The 22640-nt window shown below is 35.0% G+C and overlaps 1 protein-coding gene across 1 annotated transcript; it reads right to left on the reverse strand.

Moving 5' to 3' along the window:
• Positions 1 to 11075: 11075 nt before the first annotated feature.
• On the reverse strand, positions 11076 to 11974 carry LOC136230798 (uncharacterized). The gene is made up of 3 exons (XM_066019981.1): positions 11845 to 11974; positions 11582 to 11666; positions 11076 to 11482 (listed from the first exon to the last, which is right to left on the reverse strand). The coding sequence occupies exons 1-3, from the start codon at positions 11857 to 11859 to the stop codon at positions 11247 to 11249; spliced, it is 336 nt and encodes a 111-aa protein (XP_065876053.1). The 5' UTR covers positions 11860 to 11974; the 3' UTR covers positions 11076 to 11246.
• Positions 11975 to 22640: the final 10666 nt, after the last annotated feature.

Consider the following 22640-nt stretch of genomic DNA (forward strand, 5'->3'; position numbering starts at 1 on the left):
TGTTTACTTCAGCGGTCTTTTGTCTTCCTACCCTTTTTAGGGTCATAAGAGCGATCCTGCACACATTGCACACATCAGAAAAAACGGTCCACATAAAATGGTATCAGAGCTTTAAAAGGATCTCACATAAATAGTTAGAACTTTTTGAAATCACTATGTCATCTTCATATACCAGTATGTTTGCATCACAGCTTAATATTCATAGGAAAGCAGTTGACAAAATTACAAGCGGCATAATTGAATTAGATTAAAGCAATAGTTTATAAATTTCTATTCTATTAGGCAAATTAATTATATTATTAGAATATTACCAACATCTCCTTAATATAGGAACTAATGATTTAAATAGGCATATAATGTTAACACGAAAAGTAGTAATGATTAAAAGCCTAATTAATTTCACAATCGTGATTTTTCAGGATTATACACACTAGATAATGGATATACCAGTTGAAAGTCTTAGGATTATTGCTGAAAAACCATTAATTTATAATCAGGATATTAATCAATATATTATAAGTTGTAGAAGAGCATTACAAATTATGGAATTAAAAGATAGACAATTAGAATTAGCACAAGGTGCTTTAGATGCTAAGCGTATTGAAAAGATAAAATTAAAAAAAAGAGTTTTTGACTTAGAAGATGAAGTAAAACAATTAGAAGAAAAACATAGAGAGCAAGAAGAGACAATAGAAATTCAAAAACAAATAATTACTGAAAGTTACAGACATATTCAACCTTTAACAAATGAAAGAGAATAAGAAAATAACAGAACAGACTAATATCGATAATACTTATTATCAAATGAATACTTATGAAGGTGGTATAACTCAAACTTTAAGTATTATATTGTTATCCTCCTCGTTTGTTTATTAAATTAAAAAGTAAACAAATTGGATTTATCATTAATTATTAGGTTAAGTGGTTAAGCCAAAGGAAGGGGCCACCTATTCAGGAATATCAGTGTTCTTTGTAGGCAGCCCAGCCATTCTGCTGCTACATCAAAACAAGTGCCCCCCCACCATCTCATAGATTCAAAACTACACGAGGGGAGGAGGGACCCTCCCTCCTCTATCTTCCATTTTCTGTTCTAATTCCATCTTCACCATCTTTATTCCTTTTATTTTTGTCGTTTTTTCTTTTTCTTACATTTTCTATTTTCAAATTAAATCATCACAACAATATACTATGTTTCCCTTTCACTTTCACTTTTTTTTTTTTTTTTTTTTTATTTACTACAATTTCTTATTTCTTTTCATATGTTATTTACAGAAACGTGTATAATAAGTAGAAATTAACTCTAGGTTATATATATTCTTACAACTATCTTAATTATACGTTGAATTGCTACTAATAAGAGGAAGTGATAGAGACATTTCCTCCTGTAAAGCCATTCCACAAAAAAAAAAAAAAAAGAAAGAAGGGCCAGAATATAGGAGTAGTGTTACTAATTATGAATACGATGAAAAATTATATGAACAACTCGCTAATATAACTTTTGCAACTCAAGATCTCATAAAATGTTGGTGGAAAATCTTTTACAAAAATTTATGAGCGTTGAAGGTTATCGTCACTTTACACTCTCTCGTGTCTTCGATTATTTGGTTGAGTATCAATTGTTTGCAACGGATTTTATGGTTAAAACTCTAGAACTCAAGAATGTTTTAGTTCAAAATTTATTAGTATTGGAAATATTTGACATGGATCAAATATAATTTGTCCGTAAAAAAAATGAACTGAATCTAGGTTATATGAGTAATTAGGGTTAAGGTTCAAGTGGTGACATGACCACAGTCATATAACTCTAACCGTAATCTATCTTATCAGTAAGAGGAGCCAAGTAGTCTCCATTCTCCTCTCACTCTCGGCGGATGCTCTTAGTCGTGAATCTATTGTGTCTTCTCTTGATTAGGGCTGTAAACGAGCCGAGCCGAGCCGAGTTTTGGCCTGTTCAAGCTCTGTTCGCTATAAAATTGACGAGCTCGAGCCCGAGCCGAGCTTTGGCCTGTTCAAGCTCTGTTCGCTATAAAATTGACGAGCTCGAGCCCGAGCCGAGCTTGCTATAAAATTAACGAGTCGAGCCCAAGCCGAGCTTTGGCTTACTCAACGAGCTTCGAGCTTGTTTCGAGCCCAAAATCCTCTTTGGACTTTGTTCATTAAGAAAATTATCTAACCATGAATTGTTTGTGAGTAAATCGTTAATTATATTTGTGAAATTTGCTCGCAAATAACTCTTTAATTGTGTACATAAACAAGCTAACAAGCAAAGTTCGTGAATAAATAAATAAGATGCTTACAAATAGTTCGTCTATTACTCATTTATTATGTTTGTGAACGAACTCATCTAATAGCAAATAAAATAATATTAAGTTTAGATATTTGTGAACTAACACAAAACTATATAGTTTTCTACAAAACTAAAATTTGTTCATAAATGTTCTAATCGAGCCTGCTCGCGAGCTTTCGAGCCGAGCTTTGGCCTGTTCAAGCTCGGCTCGTTTACGAACCGAGTCAGTAAATCTTGTTCACGAACGGCTCGTTTACAAATCGAGCCGAGCTTTTATCGAGCCGATCACCGAGCGGCTCTGCTCATTTACAGCCCTACTCTTGATTAACCTTAGTGTAATTGATTCATGATCAATAATACGAGGATCGTGGTTTTCGTTCTTCTGATACTATCAATTCAATAAGTTTATGTGCGAGAAAAGGTAACCTAATAAATTTGTATTCGTTTATATTGTGATATATACGTTCACTTAGCAAAATAGAATCATGGAGGAAGAAATTTATGGAGTTGTTTTAGTACTATATTTAAACTTTAGAAATATTTTTATTCTATTATGTATTTGAGATTATTAATATTATGTTTAAATATTTATGTATAAATATTTAAATTTTAGATATTTCTGTTATTGATAAGTTTTTTTTATCAACTGTACATATTATTATAATATAAACTTTAGTTGAAAATAAAATTGATAAAAAAATATATATTTTTAAGACATATTTACAACAGAAAATAGTTTTTGGTGTTATTATCAAATACTGAAAAATAATTTATTTTTTAACACAATATTTTTCTGCAAATAAATGAAACTCAGTTTCAATACTTAAAAAAAAAAAAAAAAAAAAACTCTTTCAATAGGAAAGTTCAAACATTTTTTGGGCTTGGTTAGCATTTGAAATAAAGGAATGAACAAGCCGAGGCTTTGCTTGGTTGGTATTTGCATAAATGAGCTAGCCCAAGTTTTATTTTAGCAACTTCAAGCATTAATTGGGCTTTCTTGGGCTTCGGATTTCGGACAAGAAGAACTTCTATACAATTACAAATGCAGATTCTTCACAGTTCAAGAGACGAGCAAGTGAATATACCACAAGGGCATTAGCGCTTTTTTCAGGAGTAGAAGAATAAACAGCAAAAAGACGGGCTTTCCACGACCACGAGCATACTAGGTTGTGAGAGAGGGAAATAACTTCTTTAGCAATTATACCACGTCTCTCGTAGCTGGCTACGCGGCGTGTAAAGCTGGCTGAGGACCGATCGGTCATATCTGAAAAACGTTGCCTCGCGAAAGTCGCTGTGGCGTGGAGAGGTCAAGCGCCCCAAATGTATGAAATTGCGTAAATTTAACTTTAACGTTTTCAAGTAAGATCAATTTTAGCAATGTACTATCAAAAACTTGAAAAAACTGTTTTGACTGTTATTTAACTATTACATCAGACAATCTAACGATAAATTGAAATAGTTTTATATATTTTTTTTGTTGGTTTTTTGTAACTATATTAATAACACATTAAATATTTTAGTTAATTTAACAAAAAAAAATTATGATTAATTTATATGTAGCATATTTAGTTTTTGGCATTTTAACACAATTTTCCTAACATTACTAGTAATACTATAAATATTTTAGATATAATTAATATTTGAAAAGTCTGAAGTAGTTAAAAAAAACCATAAAAAACAATACATAAAAAAGCAACCACTTCCCCAATACACAGCTCTATATTTTATAAAATAATCAATCAATTGTATAGTTAATTATTAAAAAACAGATTCAGATACTAATTAAGGTTGGTTTGAGTGTTTAAGGACCTCAAGTCGTTTAAACTTGATCTCAAATTCAAATCATCGCATATGCAGAAAGCTTTAATTGGGAGATGATGTACTTAAGGGTACCCGAGGAGCCGCGAACCGAGAAATCGGGCAAACAATAATAATAAAAAAAGATCCGGGTTATGCTGTAATTTATAGCTTCCAGTTTTTTTTTTTATTATTATTAAAATGTAGATATACAAATTTATTTTCTTTGCGGATGACATTATTCTAATATGTAAAGCGAATGTGAATCATGTGTTACTGATTCGTGATGGGGAGAGATCGGGCCAGTGTGCTAATCTAGCTAAATATAGAGATTCTTGGCTTTGGAAAAACATAAAACCTGAGAAAGTAGCTTGACATGCCCCTAATTCACCAACGAATCACAAAGAAAACGTATATGCATATCATCGATAAAGTTCAAGCGAGACTTGCTCCTATAATTGATGAGTATCCCCTAATCGTTGACACTCTTTTGCAAAAATTGAGGACTTTAGAGCATCTCCAAGAGACTCTTAATGCACTCTCTAAAAATAATATAAATAATTGACTCTTAATGATTTAAGAGTGACTAAGACATTTCATTTCCAACAATGCTCCTTATATTCACTCCTTATTTATTATTTTATCATTAAAATTATTAATTGTTATTATATTTACTAATAGTGTGAGGAGAGAGACTCCTCAATAATAAATTATTAATAAAAAATTAATTAAGAGGCACTAAGATGTTGAGAGAGACTCTCTATTAATAGAGAGGATGAATAGACTCTTAGTGATTTGAGGAGCCACTAAAAGGCTGTTGGAGCTGATTTTTCATTCTCACTCTTCAAATTTTAACTTAAGAACCAATTTAAGAGGCTGTTGGAGATGCTCTTGGCATTCACCCTGGATTCGTCTTGAAGATTCAACGGTGACATCCTTGGCAAAGTCAAGAACTTTATTGCTGAGAAGAAAGAACATTCTAATACAAATATTGTTGAGAGTGAACTAATTCTTTCAAAGCTTGATAACATGATAACAATGATGCAAGAACATTCTGCTAATCAAACTGAGATTATGCAAAAGCAAAATGACCATCTTCAATTGCTCACAAATTCTATGAATACGTTCCTAGCAAGACAAGAAGAGCTCAATCGCAGAATAACCTATCTTTCTAATATTCTGTTGAAAAGTCTCTTTTGATCTAACAATGAAAGCTTGTTTCAGATATATACGTTGCAGAACACATTCATGCGTAATCTTTCAATAGATTTATTTATGTCTGAAGAAACTGTTTCTCTTTTATATGTTAGAACAAGGTAAGAAAGATTCTATATTCTACAGGTACAATTAAGAAATTTCTTTTTGAACAGAATGGCAAAAAGCCTAATCTTTTGACAGAATGCATATTTATTCTTAGATTCTTATGATTGAGAAAATACTTTTATTTTCTTGTCTAGATTGTTTCTTACCTATTTCTCAAAGCTCTATTCTTATCAAAGTGAATTCGAAACTATTAATGACATGACATGATTGCTTCAGATCGAGGTAAGTTCATCATACTGATATGTATCAATACCCTCGTCTGAAACTAGCTTCTAATATTTCTAAAGAACACATGCTTAAGCTAGTTTGCCTGCATTATTTATGAGTCTGAATCTGTCAAAAATGTCTGTCAAATTCGTTTTCAAAAATTGGTTTAAATATGATGTCCAAAAGTTTGAAACTTGTTTGCTCTTTTGAAATGAAAAACCTCCTGATCAAAAAACTGTGTATATCAGTTTGAAAAGCAAAACTGTGATAAAATATATTTGCTTGATATGCATTGCCTATCTTTTCTGAAAATTCCAGAATGTATTTTTCAAAGTCTTGTGGCATTTTAGAATTGAGCCTATAAAGGTTTAAGAACATAAATGTCAAAAAGTGTTAAACAAAATTACAGAATCCTAAATAAACTCCATTAGCATAAAGACTAGGTCCAATCTAAAGACTAGGAACTTATTTAACAGCAACTAAAACAGTAAAACAGCTTTAAATTGAATTCTAACCTATCAAACCCTCCCTTAAACTAAGCAGATTGCTTAGTTTACTTATGGAAATTCACATACTCCAAGTAGACTTCTAAGTTTCTCAAATTGTTCTAGCTTGAGTGGCTTAGTTAAGATGTCCGCGACTTGATCATGTGAACCACAATGAACAAACGAACTGCACCTTCATTACACAGATCCCTTAAGAAATGGAAACGGACTGCAATATGCTTACTCCTCTTGTGCATTACTAGATTTTTGGACAACTTTATTGTAGAAATGTTGTCACAATAAATAGTTGTGCACTGATCACCATTGCAGCCAAGTTTTGTAAGGACCATCTTCATCCACATTGCTTGACAGGCACATGCTGCTGCTGCTGCTACATATTGAGCCTCCGTTGTTGATAGCGTCACGATCAGTTGCTTTCTAGATGACTAAGCTACTGCCCCTAACTCATCATAAACACATACCCTATAGTACTTTTTGTTGGAAATAGGGCTAAGGTATAGCAGCGAAAATATAAAAATTTTAGCCTACTTCCTTTTAACCATAGGATCCGTTAATCGTTATTTCATATAAAGAGGGATAAGAAGAAATACCTTTCGATGATCAATCTACCGTTGCAAACGAAGTGCCCACAACTTCAAAGGAGATGTAAACTGTTTACCAATCTTCCCCTATTCGAAACAGACCTTCCAGACCCCCGAACGACAATCCCTTCGGTGGAAACGTGGAAGAATGTGTCTAGAAGCTACTGTCCAAACATCGCGACGATCCGACGGTTCAATCTCCGGGAATCCTCGAAATAGTGAACTGACCTGATGTAGACGAAGAAAAAACGAATTCTCCCTTTTGTTTATTTTCCTTCTTTCGTGAACACGGTGAGATTAAGTTAGAATCAACCCTTATGAGATGCAACCAAAATAGATTGCCTCTAACAAACCAACACAAGATCAAAGAGAAAAGAGATGGAAGAGATTAATCGATTGACGGAAGTCGTATGAATTATTGTCCACGAACTTGGGGATGGAATTCTTTCTTTCTCTCTCTAGAAGCAATTTCGAAAATCACATGTAGAGGGAGGGTTTGTGTGTATCGAAATTCCAAAGGGAAGGGGGTATATATATTAGCTTGTCTCTAAACCCTAGTTAGATAGGAATAGGTTACTTAATAGGAATCCAATTCGGAATAGGATTTCTAATTATTATCTTACTATATATCCAATATAATTAGGATAATAATAAATAACCTAGTTAGATAATAATAGGAGTATATTAATCTAATTAAAACTCCTAACTTGATTATCTCTTAATTAATTTAATTTCACAATCCTAATCAAATTAGGAAGAGTGGAATAAATTAATTCCTTCCCCTAATATACATAAATTTCGACCCCCTCCTATATGTGGGCCTTATTGGGCTCAATTGGGCTTCCATCTATTAATCATATCCATCTCTCTTTTGTTTCCAAGTCTTATGTGTGATCCATTAGGTTCTTACTACTTCTGGCCGTATGCAACTATTAAATTAATTTCTTCAAGAATTATATTTAATCCTTGCATAACGGAATGATGAACAGAGCATGTTATCGGCATGTCCGTAATCATTCCCCCAGAGTCCGTTAAGAAGACAGGTTGATTCTGCCGTTAACCCTTCCGTATTAGTTACAGTATAATTCGATCCTTTATCAACTACATCCTTGAACTGAATCTTATGACTATGGATGATGTCAAGTCACATATAGCGAGACGTTCGTTTTACTTGTACAGGCCGAGTCAACTCAAATAGATAGGTTAAGTGAAATCTGTATTTCTACTCTTAAGCTATCACCTTGCAAGGATTTAGAGTCGAGTCTTCCACAAGCGATCCTTGGACGTATCTCCCATTCGTCGGGAGTGATAAATGCTCAATCCAATGTATAACTACCCTGACATTACCTCCTGTGACACCCAACCTTTGCAGTTCACACCCCAGAGTCATCTCTGTTAAGGATCGTGGGACCACGCGATCAAAGTCTCACATTCAGTAATTCAGGATGACCAATTAACATTCCTTTGAGTCTGAGGATTATTTATACCTATTAATACCAATGAGATGAACAGGTGACAAGGACGAATCTACCCATCCTGTTATCTCAAATCGGATCCCCAATCCTGATGAACGACGTTTCGTCGGATCTATGTAACTGTCCAGATATCTATATATATGAAGCTTGTGAGATCAGCTTTCTGTCGGACAGAAGACATTGTTACATACAAGTCTCAACAGTGATATATCAATCCTAAACATATCACTTGACTTGGGGTGGTTTTAAGTTTATTAGTTTATTATAAAGTTTTGTCTCACTTCATGCTTGTATGAACACTTTATAATCACTTTAAACAAACTTACGGATTTCCTTTTATTAGACTTTATTTAGTGCTTAAAAGGGATTGCCTTTATATAGTTATAAAACATATATCTCATTAAAACAAATGATATAAAGAACAATTCATTTACATTAAGTTTGTATCCTGCAACAATTGACTATAGGACACTAACCACAACACTTTTCCTATCCTCCAAACATCCCGCATAATCACTATCGGTGTAGGCAATCAACAAGCCACTTGTCTTCTTTTGCTATGTTCAAACTCTTTAAGATCTTTTTTGAGAAAGAAACAGACCTTGCTATCAAGTGTTTACAAACAGATTGAGGAGGGGAGTTCACATCTACTGAGTTCAATGATTTTTGTAGAGAGAGTGGAATTAGAAGGCAGTTAACAATGGCATATACACCTCAACAAAATGGAGTCGTAGAAAGGAAGAATCGTACAGTGATGAACTGTGTGAGGAGTATGTTGTCTGAGAAAGGAACTCCAAAATCCTTTTGGCCAGAAGCAGTGAAATGGGTGATTTATGTGCTCAATCAGTGCCCTACTGTAGCTATGGAGGATGCAACGCCAGAAGAAGTTTGAAGTGGAGTAAAGCCATCAATTGAGCATCTCAGAGTCTTTGGATGCGTATGTCATATACACGTACCAGATGCCAAAAGAACCAAGTTGGACAACAAGAGTATAAGTGGCGTTCTCCTAAGGATCAGTGATGAATCAAAAGGATACAAAATATATGATCTTGTTGCAAAAAAAGTAGTAATCAGTAAATATATTGTGTTTGAAGAAAAGAAAAGATGGGATTGGGGAAAGAGCAATGAGCAGCAATTACTTATTGAGCTTGAGTGGGGTGAAAATGAAGAGAAAGTGGCCGCTCAAAATGAAGATGAAGTGGCTGAACCCAATGGAGCAGATAATGATGTTGCTGCCAACGAAGATAATAATATTGCAGCTGAAGATGAAAATGTGACAAGTACAACTTCTTCAAAATCCAGCTCTTCATCAAATTCTGATACAGAAGCAAGAATCAGGAGACCACCTAGCTGGTTGAATGATTATGTAAGTGGAGAAGGACTCTCAGAAAGTGAACAAATCAATGCTAACTTTGTTGTTAGTGCAGGTACAAATCTTGTGAGTTTTGAAGAGGCTGTCAAAAATGAAAATTGGCAGAAAGCTAAAGAGTTCACCCGAAATATGCATAACTGTCTCTCCTTCCTTCATTCCGAGAACTTCAAATTCTGTCTTCTAAGTCTGCAACTGAGCTCTCTTCACCCTCGTGGAACCCTTGAATTTCTGCTTTATGGAGTCCCATATCTGCTTTGAGGTATCATCGTTGAGGATAGTCTCCATAATTTCTCTATTGATAGCTTGATAGAGATAATTTTTAATCTTTATGTCTTTCAACTGCTGCTCCTCTATTGCCTTCATATGTGCTTCAATCGCCTGAGTTCCTGCTGGAACCGAATCAATCCCCTCTTCAATTAGGCTCCAATATTCCTTTGCACGAAGGAAATTTTCCATAAGCTTTGCCGAGTGTTCATAGTACCCATCAAATTTGGGAATCGTAGGTTGTACAAATTTTCCATTTGCGCCTCTACTCTCAGCCATCTCTCTATTTTATTTTCTTACGAACACTGAACGCTTTCTCTTTCACTCTGTGTTTCACTCAAACTGAAACTTTTAGTGTTTCACTCAAACTGAAACTCTCTATCAGAGCTTGTTCAAGATCAACAAGTTTCTTCCACACTCAATAAGTAACTTGAGGTCGTTCTTTTTCAAGAGGGAGTGTATGATGAGGGCATCGAGTCGACCGAATGTGTGGAAACGAGTGGTGTGAGAAGCCGAGATACACCAAAGGAAAGAGAACACCATTCATGTGAAAAACAGAGTCACACGCCATTTGGAAAACCCACACGTTGTGTGGACTTTAAGTCAAAAGCTTTATTTTTAGAAGAAAGCCCACACGACGCGTGGACTTTTAAAAGGCACTCTGTAGTTTCAGAATAGAACCCACACGACGTGTAGACTTTTTAAAGAGCCCTTACAAATCAGTCTTGCCTTTTACACCATTTTCCTCCTAATTACAACTTTGTTGTCCCTTATTTACAACTCATGTCATCAGTTTATTTATAAATTTGCCACTCCTTTACCCTTATCCCATTTTATCCCTCTACCCTTGTCTCATTTTACCCCCTTTAACCTTTATTTAATTAGTTATGCATTTGACTTTTAATGTAATTTCATATTTTAGGTTAGAAAGAGTAATCTCTTTCATGTGATGATTTAATTTTTTATCAAATAAATATAATTTTCTCTTTGTAAGTTTTGTTAGGATTCATCCCTTTAACAATGATGATTTTTCAATTCCTACAAATTTAACCCTTAAATCTTAAGGGTTTCATTATGTAACTTTAACTGAATGTGGAAACACAGAACCAGTAGTGAAATTTTAATTAATATCAAAATTGAATTAGTTGTTTTTATACTTGACAATAAAAAAAAATAATCTAACTGGCCAACATGCTCTTCACAAACTCTTACAATGGAAATAGAATATTAGAGAATTGAGCACTTCACTTGGAAAATCCACCATAACAAAAGAAAGAGACCAACTTTCTGTCCAACATCAAACATAAACAAAAGAAAGGCACAAAGCCAGCCTTAATTAATTTGGAAAATATGAAAATACTAGAGTACATATTAATTATTATTTTTCCTGACCACACGAAAACCTTAACTTAGTAAGAAATAAAGGAGTGTGTCTCAATTAATAAAGTCATCTTCATCATCAGCATCAGGTTGAACTTCTCCTTGCTCATCAAAAGTAGCAGCTGCATCTTCATCATATGCTTCATTGATTGGTGAACCTGCAAATTTCTCATCTTCATCTTCTTCTGTTTCTTCCTCATGCTGCTTCTTCCCTTCTTCATCTATATCTTCTTCCTCATCATCTTCTTCTTCTTCATGCACTACCCCTTCTTTCTCTTCTGTACTGCTACCTATGATCAAAGTTATTATTAAGTCTTAATTAGTTTGAATGATTTCTTGACATGATATTAGATCATTTTATTAGACAATTGGTCCAGAATTCAAATTACCTGCAGCCTTTTCTTCCCTTAGGGGAGTTTCTTCCGTCAAATTCTCAGCTTCGTCGTTGATCACCTCTTCGTGTGTTGCATCAACCTGAAACATGTATTTTAATCACATAAAATAATTTGTTTACTAAGAATCAAGATTAATTAATTTATTAAGAATGGTTTCTATATATTATTTGGACATAATCTATTGTAAACTTAGTTAAAATATGTTATCAAATAAAAGGTGAGTATAATGAAAAGGAGAAAAGGAATTAATACAGCACCTGAGCAGAGGCCATGAGAAGAGAGGGAAGAGAATTAGGGGAGATGAAGTTCAGTGAAGTTGAGAGGGTTTGAAGGGGTTTTTATATTATGATTAACTAAACTAAAGCGACATTGCACACACAAAACTTGACAGTTACAAAAGTCGACCAAGGGAATTAAATAATCAAAGATATAAAAAAAAACTATTCTAATTCGTATTTGGAGGATTCCCTACTATATATATTCTTACTTCCATCTATTCAATATATCAACTCGAATCATTTTCAGAGTTATGCACTCTCTCATTCAATTGTTGTTTCTAATACATTCTCCAACAGAATAATTAAAACTTTTCCTTTTTTCTATCCCTTTGCTTTTCGTTTAAAGTGTTTTTGATGTGATATCTAATTTTTCTTTTTTGGTTAACCAGGGTTGATTCGAGTGCTAAAGTTTTGAATTTCTACTTGTTAGGTTTGAGATCTGATTTCACACTCCATCAACATTGAAATCAACTCGTGTATGTTGATTTTATTTGTTCTTGACTAGTTTCTGTAATTTGATTTCAAATCTTCGATATATAAAAATTGATGTTCATTAACCATATCTGCTTCTATGTCAATATGAATATTACCTAGAAATTTCATTGAAATACGAGGCAAAGAAGAAAACAAGTCCCATTGAATTAACAAAAATGTCACGTAAAGAACAATAGGAAGACAAATAATACATAAAATCTTTCATCTAAATAAAATTTCATTGATAGAATTGATTAAGACCTATGTTATCTGCAACACGCAACAACGACAAAAATCAATATCCAAATTGTCATAAATTTAACCAATAAACCAATTTCCTATAAGTTTTTGACATTTTTTGTTAGTAGGTTGTCATTCAAGGATCTGTTAGAAATTGAAAGAAATAAGAAAATACAAACTGAAGATCAGGGAAGCTTTTGTGCCTTTTTTATCTGTTAAAAATGAAAGTAAAGAGAAGTGCCTATATATAGGCTTACAGAGAAAACTGAAAAGCTAGAAAATCTCTCAACAAATTAGAGAGTTATTTGAGGAACTACAACTCAGAAAATCAAGGAACAAATATATGAAAAACTACTGCAGTTGAAAGACTAAGTCAATTAAAAGACTAAGTCAGGTTTTAATTAATTCTCGACAGCCCCTCTTAATTCAAACCTGCAAACACCAAGCCTGGACCTGAGATACACATGTTTTTCAAGAGGAAGTGACTTAGTGAGTATATCAGCAACTTGCTCCTGTGTACTGCAGTGAAATAAGCCAACTTGTCCTTCAGCCACAAGATCTCTAATGAAGTGAACACGAATACTGATATGCTTGGTTCTGCTATGGAATGATGGATTTTTTGTCATGAAGATTGCTGACTTGTTATCACAAAAAATCTGAGTTGCTTCTCTTTGTTCATGACCAACTTCTTCAAGAATTCTTCTCATCCATACCGCCTGACATGCTGCTGAAGTTGCTGCTACGTATTCACCTTCTGAAGATGACAAAGCTGTTGTTGCTTGTTTTTTTGAGCTCCAAGAGATGGCACCTGAACCAAGATTGAACGCATAACCTGATGTACTCTTCCGATCATCCAGACACCCAGCCCAATCGCTGTCGGTAAAGCCAATTAATTTGAAATTAACAACTTGGCTGTACCATATTCCGAAGTCAAGTGTTCCAACAATGTAACGTAGGACTCTTTTTGCTGCTCCAAGATGATGCTTTGTTGGAGAATGCATGAACCTGGAGATTACTCCCACTGAATAAGAGATATCTGGTCGAGTGTGTGTTAAATATATCAGACCTCCCACTAAGCTTCTGAAATAACTTGCATCAGCTTGTTCAGTCCCATCTTCAAGCTGCAATTTCTCATTTAAGTTCATTGGTGTAGCTGCAACTTTACAATTGAGCATGTTAAACCTCTTAAGGAGATCATTGGCATATTTCTTTTGATAAACAAAGATTCCATCAGGGACTTGCTTCACTTCTAAACCAAGAAAAAATTGCAGCTCACCCAAATCTGACATCTCAAATTTGTTCTTCATACAAGTTTTGAATTCTTTAATAAAAGAAGATGAGCCCATGTAAATAATATCATCTACATAGAGGCAAACAATGAGAAAGTTTTTACCATCTTTCTTCAGATAAAGTGTGGGCTCATTCTTACTTCTCTCAAAGCCATTCTCTTGAAAATAAGAATCAATTTTGCTGTACCATGCACGTGGGGCCTGCTTTAATCCATAGAGAGCTTTCTTCAACTTGTACACCTTTTCTTCTTCACCATGAACAACAAAACCTTCCGGTTGGGTTACATAAACTTCTTCTTTTAACTCACCATTTAAAAAGGCAGACTTAACATCAAATTGATAAACTGTCAACCTTAAATGAGCAGCCAAGGCTAAGAGAGTTCTCACCGTTTCAAAGCGTGCTACAGGGGAGAACGTCTCTTCGTAGTCGATACCTTGCTGCTGTGCGTATCCCTTGACCACGAGTCTCGCCTTGTGTTTCTGAATTTCTCCATCAGAATTGTACTTCGTTCTGAATACCCACTTGACTCCAATAACATTTTTCCCTTCCGGAAGATCTACCAATTCCCAGGTCGCATTCTTTCTTATTGCCTCCATTTCTTCCTTCATTGCCTTCCGCCATTCTTCTTTGTCAACAGCTTCTCTGAAGTTTGTAGGATCGACGATGAACAAGGCTTGTGGAGCCTCATAAATCTCGTTTAAGGATCTGAATTTTCTTGGTGGAGTTTCATCATCTGAAGAGTTTCTACTGCTGGAGTTAGAAGATGTGGAGGCTGGATGGACAGAGTCATTTGATGAGTTGCAGCAATCAGTTGATGAGTTGTTGCTATTGGAGCTCGAAGATATGGAAGTTGTTGAAGTTGAATTGACAAGTCCATGTGTATTTTGAAAGGCTTCATTTTCAGTTGTAACAACCTGGACGCCATTTGATTCATTATTCCATTCCCATTTTGCCTCTTCATCAAAAACAACATTCCTGCTAATAATCACTTTGCCACTAACCGGGTTATACAGCCTATATGCTTTAGATTGATTACAATAACCGACAAAAATACATTTTGCTGATTTATCATCAAGTTTGCTGCGATTATGTGAATCAATTAAAGCATAGGCAATGCAACCAAAAATACGTAAGTGGCTTACCGAAGGCCTTCTTCCTCTCCAAGCTTCATAGGGAATCTGGTTCATAACAGCTTTCGTTGGAGATAGATTTAGAAGATAGATTGAAGTGGCTATTGCTTCTGCCCAAAAAACATTCGGTAGATTTTTTGCTGTCAACATGCTTCTTGCCATCTCTACCACCGTGCGATTCTTACGTTCAGCCACACCGTTTTGTTGTGGTGTGTAAGGTGCCGTCAATTCCCTGTGAATACCATTTTCTTCACAAAATACAGAAAAATCTTTAGATAAAAACTCACCACCTCTGTCAGTTCGAAGCGCCTTAATGAGTGTACCACTTTGCTTCTCAACATAGGCTTTGAACTTCTTGAAATTGGAAAACGTCTCTGACTTGAGTGATTGAAAGTACACCCAACTCATGCGGCTGTAGTCATCAGTAAACAGCAGAAAATACCGACTCCCGCTAAATGATGCTGTCTTCATTGGACCACATAAGTCAGCATGCACTAATTCAAGAGGTTTAGATGCCCTCCAAGATTTGTCTACAGGAAAAGGACGCTTGCTTTGTTTTCCATAGACACACCCCTCACATAACTCAAGTGAATCAATTTGAGGCAGCCCACTCACCATTTCTTTTTCTCTCAACAATTTTAGACCCTTAATATTTAAGTGCCCATATCTTAAGTGCCACAATATTGACTCATCTTTTTCTTTGACAGCAAGAGCATGACTCTCTACACTAGAGATAGCAAGAGGAAATAATTTGTTTCTACTCATAGAAACACTAGCTACAACTTGACCAGATTTCTTTTCTTTAATTACACATGAATTATCATCAAATAACAGAGAAAAACCACTTCGCATCAACTGCCCAACACTTAACAGATTATGTGACAGAGAAGGACTGAAATAAACATCATATAGAGATTTGATATTACCATGGCCATTGTTTATTTTCACGGTACCTTTTCCTTCAACTTGCATCTGCTTGTTGTCACCTATTCTCACCTTCAATTTGTAAGAATCATCAAGCTCCTCGAACAAGGACTTTTCGTTAGTCATGTGATTTGAACACCCGCTGTCTAAGTACCAAATTTCACTCATGATCTCTACACCATCATGATAGGCCATGAACAATTTGGCCTCCTCATCCTCTTCTTCTTCCTCCTCTTCTTGAGCCACATAGCTTGCTTGCCTTTCTCGATCTTTTCTCCAACAATCAGCTTGTATATGCCCAAATTGTTGACAATAATAGCATTGAACATTGCTTTTGTAGCTTTCACGTCCTCTGCCTCGGCCACCTCTTCCACGATAGCCTCCTCTGCCACGTCCTCTGCTGGACATCTCCCTTTTTACATGAAAAGCTTTTTCTTCATCTGGTTCATATTTCTTCAATCTTACCTCATGGGATTGTAGAGATCCCATTAGTTCATCAAAAGAATAAGTCGTCAGGTCTTTAGACTCCTCTATGGCCACCACTATATGATCAAACTTCGAATTTAGACTCCTCAACACCTTTGCAACAATGGTTTGATCTTTGATTTCCTCTCCATACGACCTCATTTGATTGACGATAGCATCTACTCTCGTAAGGTAATCCTGTACTGATTCTCCATTTTTCATTTGTAGTGTTTCAAAATCACGACGAAGGGATTGGAGCTTTACAGTAATCACCTTCGATGAGCCTTGGAAGGCTGTCTGCAAGGTTGTCCAGGCATCTTTGGAAGTTTTTGCTGCTGAAATCTTCGTAAAGATTGACTTATGAATAGCCTGTTGAATGAAGAACAAGGCTTTTGCATCCCTCTTCTTATTCTCCTTTAGCTTTGCCTCATCATCCTCATGCGGATATCCATTTTCTACTAGATCCCACAGATCTTGAGATCTGAACAAGGTTTGCATCTTGATGCTCCAGAATTCATAGGAATCTCCTTCGAAAACAGGAATTGCTGGTTGAGAAATATTCAGAGTGTTGTTTGCCATGAGTACGCCCAGCTACAATCGAACCTGGTGCTCTGATACCACTTTTGTTAGAAATTGAAAGAAATAAGAAAATACAAACTGAAGATCAGGGAAGCTTTTGTGCCTTTTTTATCTGTTAAAAATGAAAGTAAAGAGAAGTGCCTATATATAGGCTTACAGAGAAAACTGAAAAGCTAGAAAATCTCTCAACAAATTAGAGAGTTATTTGAGGAACTACAACTCAGAAAATCAAGGAACAAATATATGAAAAACTACTGCAGTTGAAAGACTAAGTCAATTAAAAGACTAAGTCAGGTTTTAATTAATTCTCGACAGGATCATATAAGTGACGAGAATAATAAATATAACATCATCAGAATACGCAACCGTCGTCTGAAGGATCATCGAACGGCAATGAACCTCATGACAGTTTTATATTCTTCGAGGGGATGGTTTTGAACCTTCATCCGAAAGGGTTATCAACGTAGCGTGGGTTAGTAAAGATAAAAAAGTTGTTTATTTTGTCTCTTAATCGTGTTAACATGATTAGAACTTGTTCTTTGATTATTAATATGTGGTTCAATCTTGGGATTTATTGGGCATGTCTAGGCCATTAAGGTATTTGAACAACTTGTAGAGTGGTTACTTGGTGTCTGCGCCTCAAAATGTCAGGGAAGGCAGAGGAAGTTGCTCTCAATTTTTAGGCTATTTGGACTTAGTGTAATCATCAAGTTAGGGAAGGTGGTTATGATTGATATTTTCTAGACAGGTTTTTTAAGAGTTGAAGCTGGATAAAAATAAAGCTGGAGGGGTTGGTTCCCTGCAGTATGCGGTCCGTAATTCTGAGGCAGCTATCCATTGAAATAGGCTGGCGGATGGGTGGTTAAAATGCAACCTAAATGGTTCTTTGTTTAAGGAGGACTCCGGTGATCTTGAAGCGATTGTGCGTAATAGTGCTGAGAATTTTATCTCTTGTCTTAGCTCTTTTTGTAAAGGTTTCTTTGAAGTCGACATTGTTGCAGTTGTGGCTTGTGGCAAAGTATTCAATGCAACATTGTAAGAGTATTTTATTTCTATAAATCCACACACTTATCACACCCATTGCCACCTGTTACCAACTACCAAACCCGTAAAAGGTTTCACTTTTATTCAATTAGTTTTTATCTTTTCTGTATAGTAGTTCATATGTTCCATGATATTTGTTTTTTTAAGGTTAAGACATAAGAATTAAGAAATATAATTAATTTTAACTAAAAAGACTTTGTTAGCCTTGTATTAATTGCATTAATTAATTAATTTTTTATCTAAAAAAGACAAATATTTTGAAACCGATGGAGTAACTTTTATCTTTCTTTTATCTTTCATTACTTTGTATATATATGTAATTTTCCAAGAGTGATATTTATGAGAAATAATATTTTTTACCTTCTCTTGCTCAAACTTTTCGCTTCCTTTCCATAACGTGTTGTTTGAGGTAGAAGTTAAGATGATCGTGGACAAACTTAACTCTTTTAAGTAAGATTTGTCTAAATTTAGGGGTTATTCAAGAATGCCAAGCTATTTTTCAATAAAATTTAGATTTTAAAGACTCTTTTGTTTTTCTAGTAGTGAACATTCATGTGATGACTAAGCATATCAAATCTAAATTCTTTTAAATTTTTTATTTTTATTTCTAATTGGTTTGTGGAAATTATATATATATATATAGTAATAAAGTTTTTTTGGTAAGAAAGTTTATCTTTTAAGTATAGAGAAATGGTTAGGTTATACTTACTTTGTTTTTGGCAAAATAAAATTTACTTTATTTTTAATATTATTGGATGAATTTACCTTATTAAAGTCCGTGATCATCCAATGGTGAAGAAAACAAAATAAACTTTATTTGTTAAAAACAAATTGAAAAATCATAAGACTAAATGTTAAGGAGAAAGCTTGAGTTTAATTGGAAACTTGGAAGAAATGATAATAAATAAAAAGAAAAGGAATAAAGAGGAAGAAAAGAAAGGGGGTAATTAATGGCAAAATGATCCATAATTGAGCATACTTTAGTCACTGGCAGAACCAATTCGAAATCCACGTGTCAAAAATCTATAGGTACGATATGATGAGATTGGAGAGCTACAAGAATCAAGTGAACCATGCAAAGCAGAGGTGACTACGGTGCAAGCATTAACATAGTATAGTAGGATCTCTCTCTCCCTCTCACTTCACTTATTAATTAATAATAATGGGAGCTTCATCCAAATTAGGATGTAAATGGGGCGGGGATTACCCGTCCCCGATGGGGCCCCGTCCCATCAGGGACGGGTAATCCCCGTCCCGTTTTATTATGGGGAGGGGACGGGGATTAATATGTGCCCCGTTAGCCGAGACGGGGCGGGGATGGGAAAGGGTATCCCCGTCCCGCGGGGATCCCCGAACCCGCCCCGTATTATGTCCTACGGGAATTCCCGACGGATTATCCGTTTAATCCCCGGCAAAATGTTTAGTCAGTTAATTAATTATTAATCAAATTGATGGTTGTTTATAAAAAAAAAAAATCAAATTCATGCTTAAAAATAGTTCCAGAATATATTTCTGGACAACAGTCAATTAAACTCACTTCATAATATTATTATATTATGAAATGTTGGATGTTTCACCTGCTTATTCTTAACTTGTAATTTTTTTATAGGACTAATCAAAATTAATTAGTATATAAAAATATACGCATAGAAAAACTTGAATCTATGGTTAATCCGATCCAAATGCTTTACCTCTATTTCACTCAATATCTATTTGTTCATCATATTCTCATTTTTTTTTCTCTATTCTTTTCATTTATTTCTTTTTTCATATATTCTTTTAACCTTTAAATGGGTAAACGGGGATACCCGTGGGGTCGGAGATTCCCCGTGGGGCGGGGACGGGGATGAATTTTGTCCCCGTTTGTTTCGTGGGGCGGGTATGGGGATTCCCCGTTTAGTCGGGGAGCGGGGATGGGAACTCCAATCCCCGCCCCGCCCCGCCCCGTTTACATCCCTAATCCAAATTAAGAAGTGATGTTTTGCTCAATGTGCTTTTTCGGAAATACGATAGAATAAGGATGGGTAGCCATCCCCTTTTCTCTCGCATTTTACCCAGTGAAATAGTCAACTTTACCGACAAGTGTAAATGAGTCGTGTCGAGTCGATCAATAAAAGTTTGACTATATTTAATTTGGTTTATATATAAATTGAGTTTGATTATGATAAAATTCGGATCAAAAATCCGTGAACAGACTTGATTATAAGTTCATGAATAAGTTCATAAATAACATTGATGTGCAAATTTGGTTTGATTCTTTTTAATAATTGTATTTTTACAAAAGGAAAAATGTAAAACAACATAATTTTGTAGGGTTTCAAAATGATGTAGTTTTGTACCAAAAAAAATCAAATAAACATAATTAATGAGTTGTTCACAAGTGAAGTTCATTAACATAATTAACTTAGATGGAGAATCCTAATCGGGGATAGCTTAGCTTGGGTTTAAGTGGAAGTAGCAAAGTAAGGTAGAAGTAGAGGAGGGAGGGCTAAGCATCTTCCAAAAATCTTGTTTGTCTGTCTTATACCTGGAAAAGTGTTGTTATGGGTAGAGGTGATCAAAATGTCCAAAAATCGATGACCAACCTGATAATTGAATCGAAATTCTTGATTGTATCGGTTATTTCAATATTTTGGCTCGGTTCAGTTGTCAAATTTTTCTTGTTAGGTATTTTCTTATCGGTTCGTTTTCAAAAAAAAATATCGGTACGATTATTCCATGTACAAATATCGGTTTGGTTAACCAACAGTTCGGTTGGGTTAGTAACCGAACCGATGCTCACTCCTAGTTATGAGGTCTGAAGGTTTTGTTAAGTGGTGTTAACATATTAGTCAATCATGGTCATTCTACAGCGTTCTGGACAACCATTCCCCTCCTAAATTTTGTTCATGGGCCATTGATGGAGTCTGAACGATCTTCAAGTGTTACGGATTAGTGCCTCAATGGTTCATGGGACTAGCAAAAATTGCAGAACCGCATGCTTGCTTCGCTGCTGATGCAGATTGCATCAAAGGTTATTTTTCCAACTGATGGCCCGACAGAAAACTAGATCTGGACAGGCACCCAGGACGACGAGTTCACTATGGCATTAGCTTACCGCCATCTTCAACACTCTGGTATTGAGAGAAGTTTTCCCTAGATGATTATTTGGAGCCTTGAATTATCGGAGCATGTTCTAACTTCCTTTTGTTACTAAAACATGACTATATTCTTTCCAATATAAATCGTGTCTGCCGTCATATCGGAACTATTTCCAATTGTGATGTTTGTGGCGGGATAGAATTTGCATTATATATTGTGTGGGATTGTAACAAGACTCGGAATCTTTGGCAGCGTATTATCTATGTGCATATCAGTAGTGTCTTCTTTAACCTGCAACATGATGTTTGATTATTACTTAATTTGTAGGATATTTTTCCTTAACGGAGAATTCACTGGCAGATATTTTTTGGGATGGTCACCTGATGGTGCTAGCGCCGAAGGAATGATCAGGTTGTTGGGTATGGGCTGCTTGCAACAAGGGAATTGTGTTAATTTTATTTTTGAGAAGTGTTAGGAGAGTAAATACATTTTTTTGCTTCTTAATGGTTTAATCAGGCATACCAGGAAAGAGATTCTAATTAGGTGGTACCCCGGATGGCGAATGGATGAAAAGTTAATTGTGATGATGTCTGCAAAGGCAATCTGGATCTTGCGTCTACATGGGGTATAATCTGAGATTCAAAAGGTCTTTGGTTAGGCGGCTTTGTTGTGAAGTTGGGAATCTGCTCATCGATTTTAGTAGAGCTCTCGGATCTGTACTTCAGGTTAAATTTGGCTTGGGATAAAGGGCGTAGAAGGGTTGTGATTGGACTGGATTCTCAAATGGTGGTGAACTTTGTGATTGGCCCTCTAAGCCCACATCATAAGTATGCCTGGATCATTAATCATTACCATAGCTTCAAAACCACGAATTGGGAACTCTGGGTTATTCATATGTTCAGGGAAGGGAACAGGGCATCTGATTGAATGGCGAATTTTGCAGATTCTTATACTTTGGGCTTTCATGAGTGTATGCGCCTCTTGTAGGCCTCCAATATATACTATTTGATAATTAGTGTGGCGTGACGTTACCTAGGATGGTGACGAGTTAGTTTTTCTGTTTCTATTTTTAGTTCTTATTTTGTTTACGTCGGACGTTTAGCCTTTCTCTATTTAAAAAAAAAAAATAGAAGTAACATTTACTTCTGATATATCAAACTCAATAAAATGTAGACTTAATACCATGGTTGTCAAAACTGGACCTGTCAAACAATCGGAAAAGAAAAAGGGTCAAGGGTTTGAGGTTTAACTAGGATCCAATCGGAGTTCAACCGGTATTCAAAAATCATGTGCAAATTATATTTTTATTCATATCAGTATCAAAACATGATATCAAATTAATAAATTTAACATGACAAATAAATATAAAAATTAAAGAAAATATATACTTTTAAAATTAATAGTGATTATTTTTTTTATTAATAATTAACATGTATATATGTTAAGAGTATATGTATTTTATAATTCAACTTAAATTTAAACTTATTAGATTTTTAAAATTTATTTGTATATATTAAAAATCTAAATGCTAATTTAACTGTATTAATA

The sequence above is a fragment of the Euphorbia lathyris genome, chromosome 5, assembly GCF_963576675.1.
Source record: "Euphorbia lathyris chromosome 5, ddEupLath1.1, whole genome shotgun sequence".
Taxonomy (NCBI): Eukaryota; Viridiplantae; Streptophyta; class Magnoliopsida; order Malpighiales; family Euphorbiaceae; genus Euphorbia; species Euphorbia lathyris.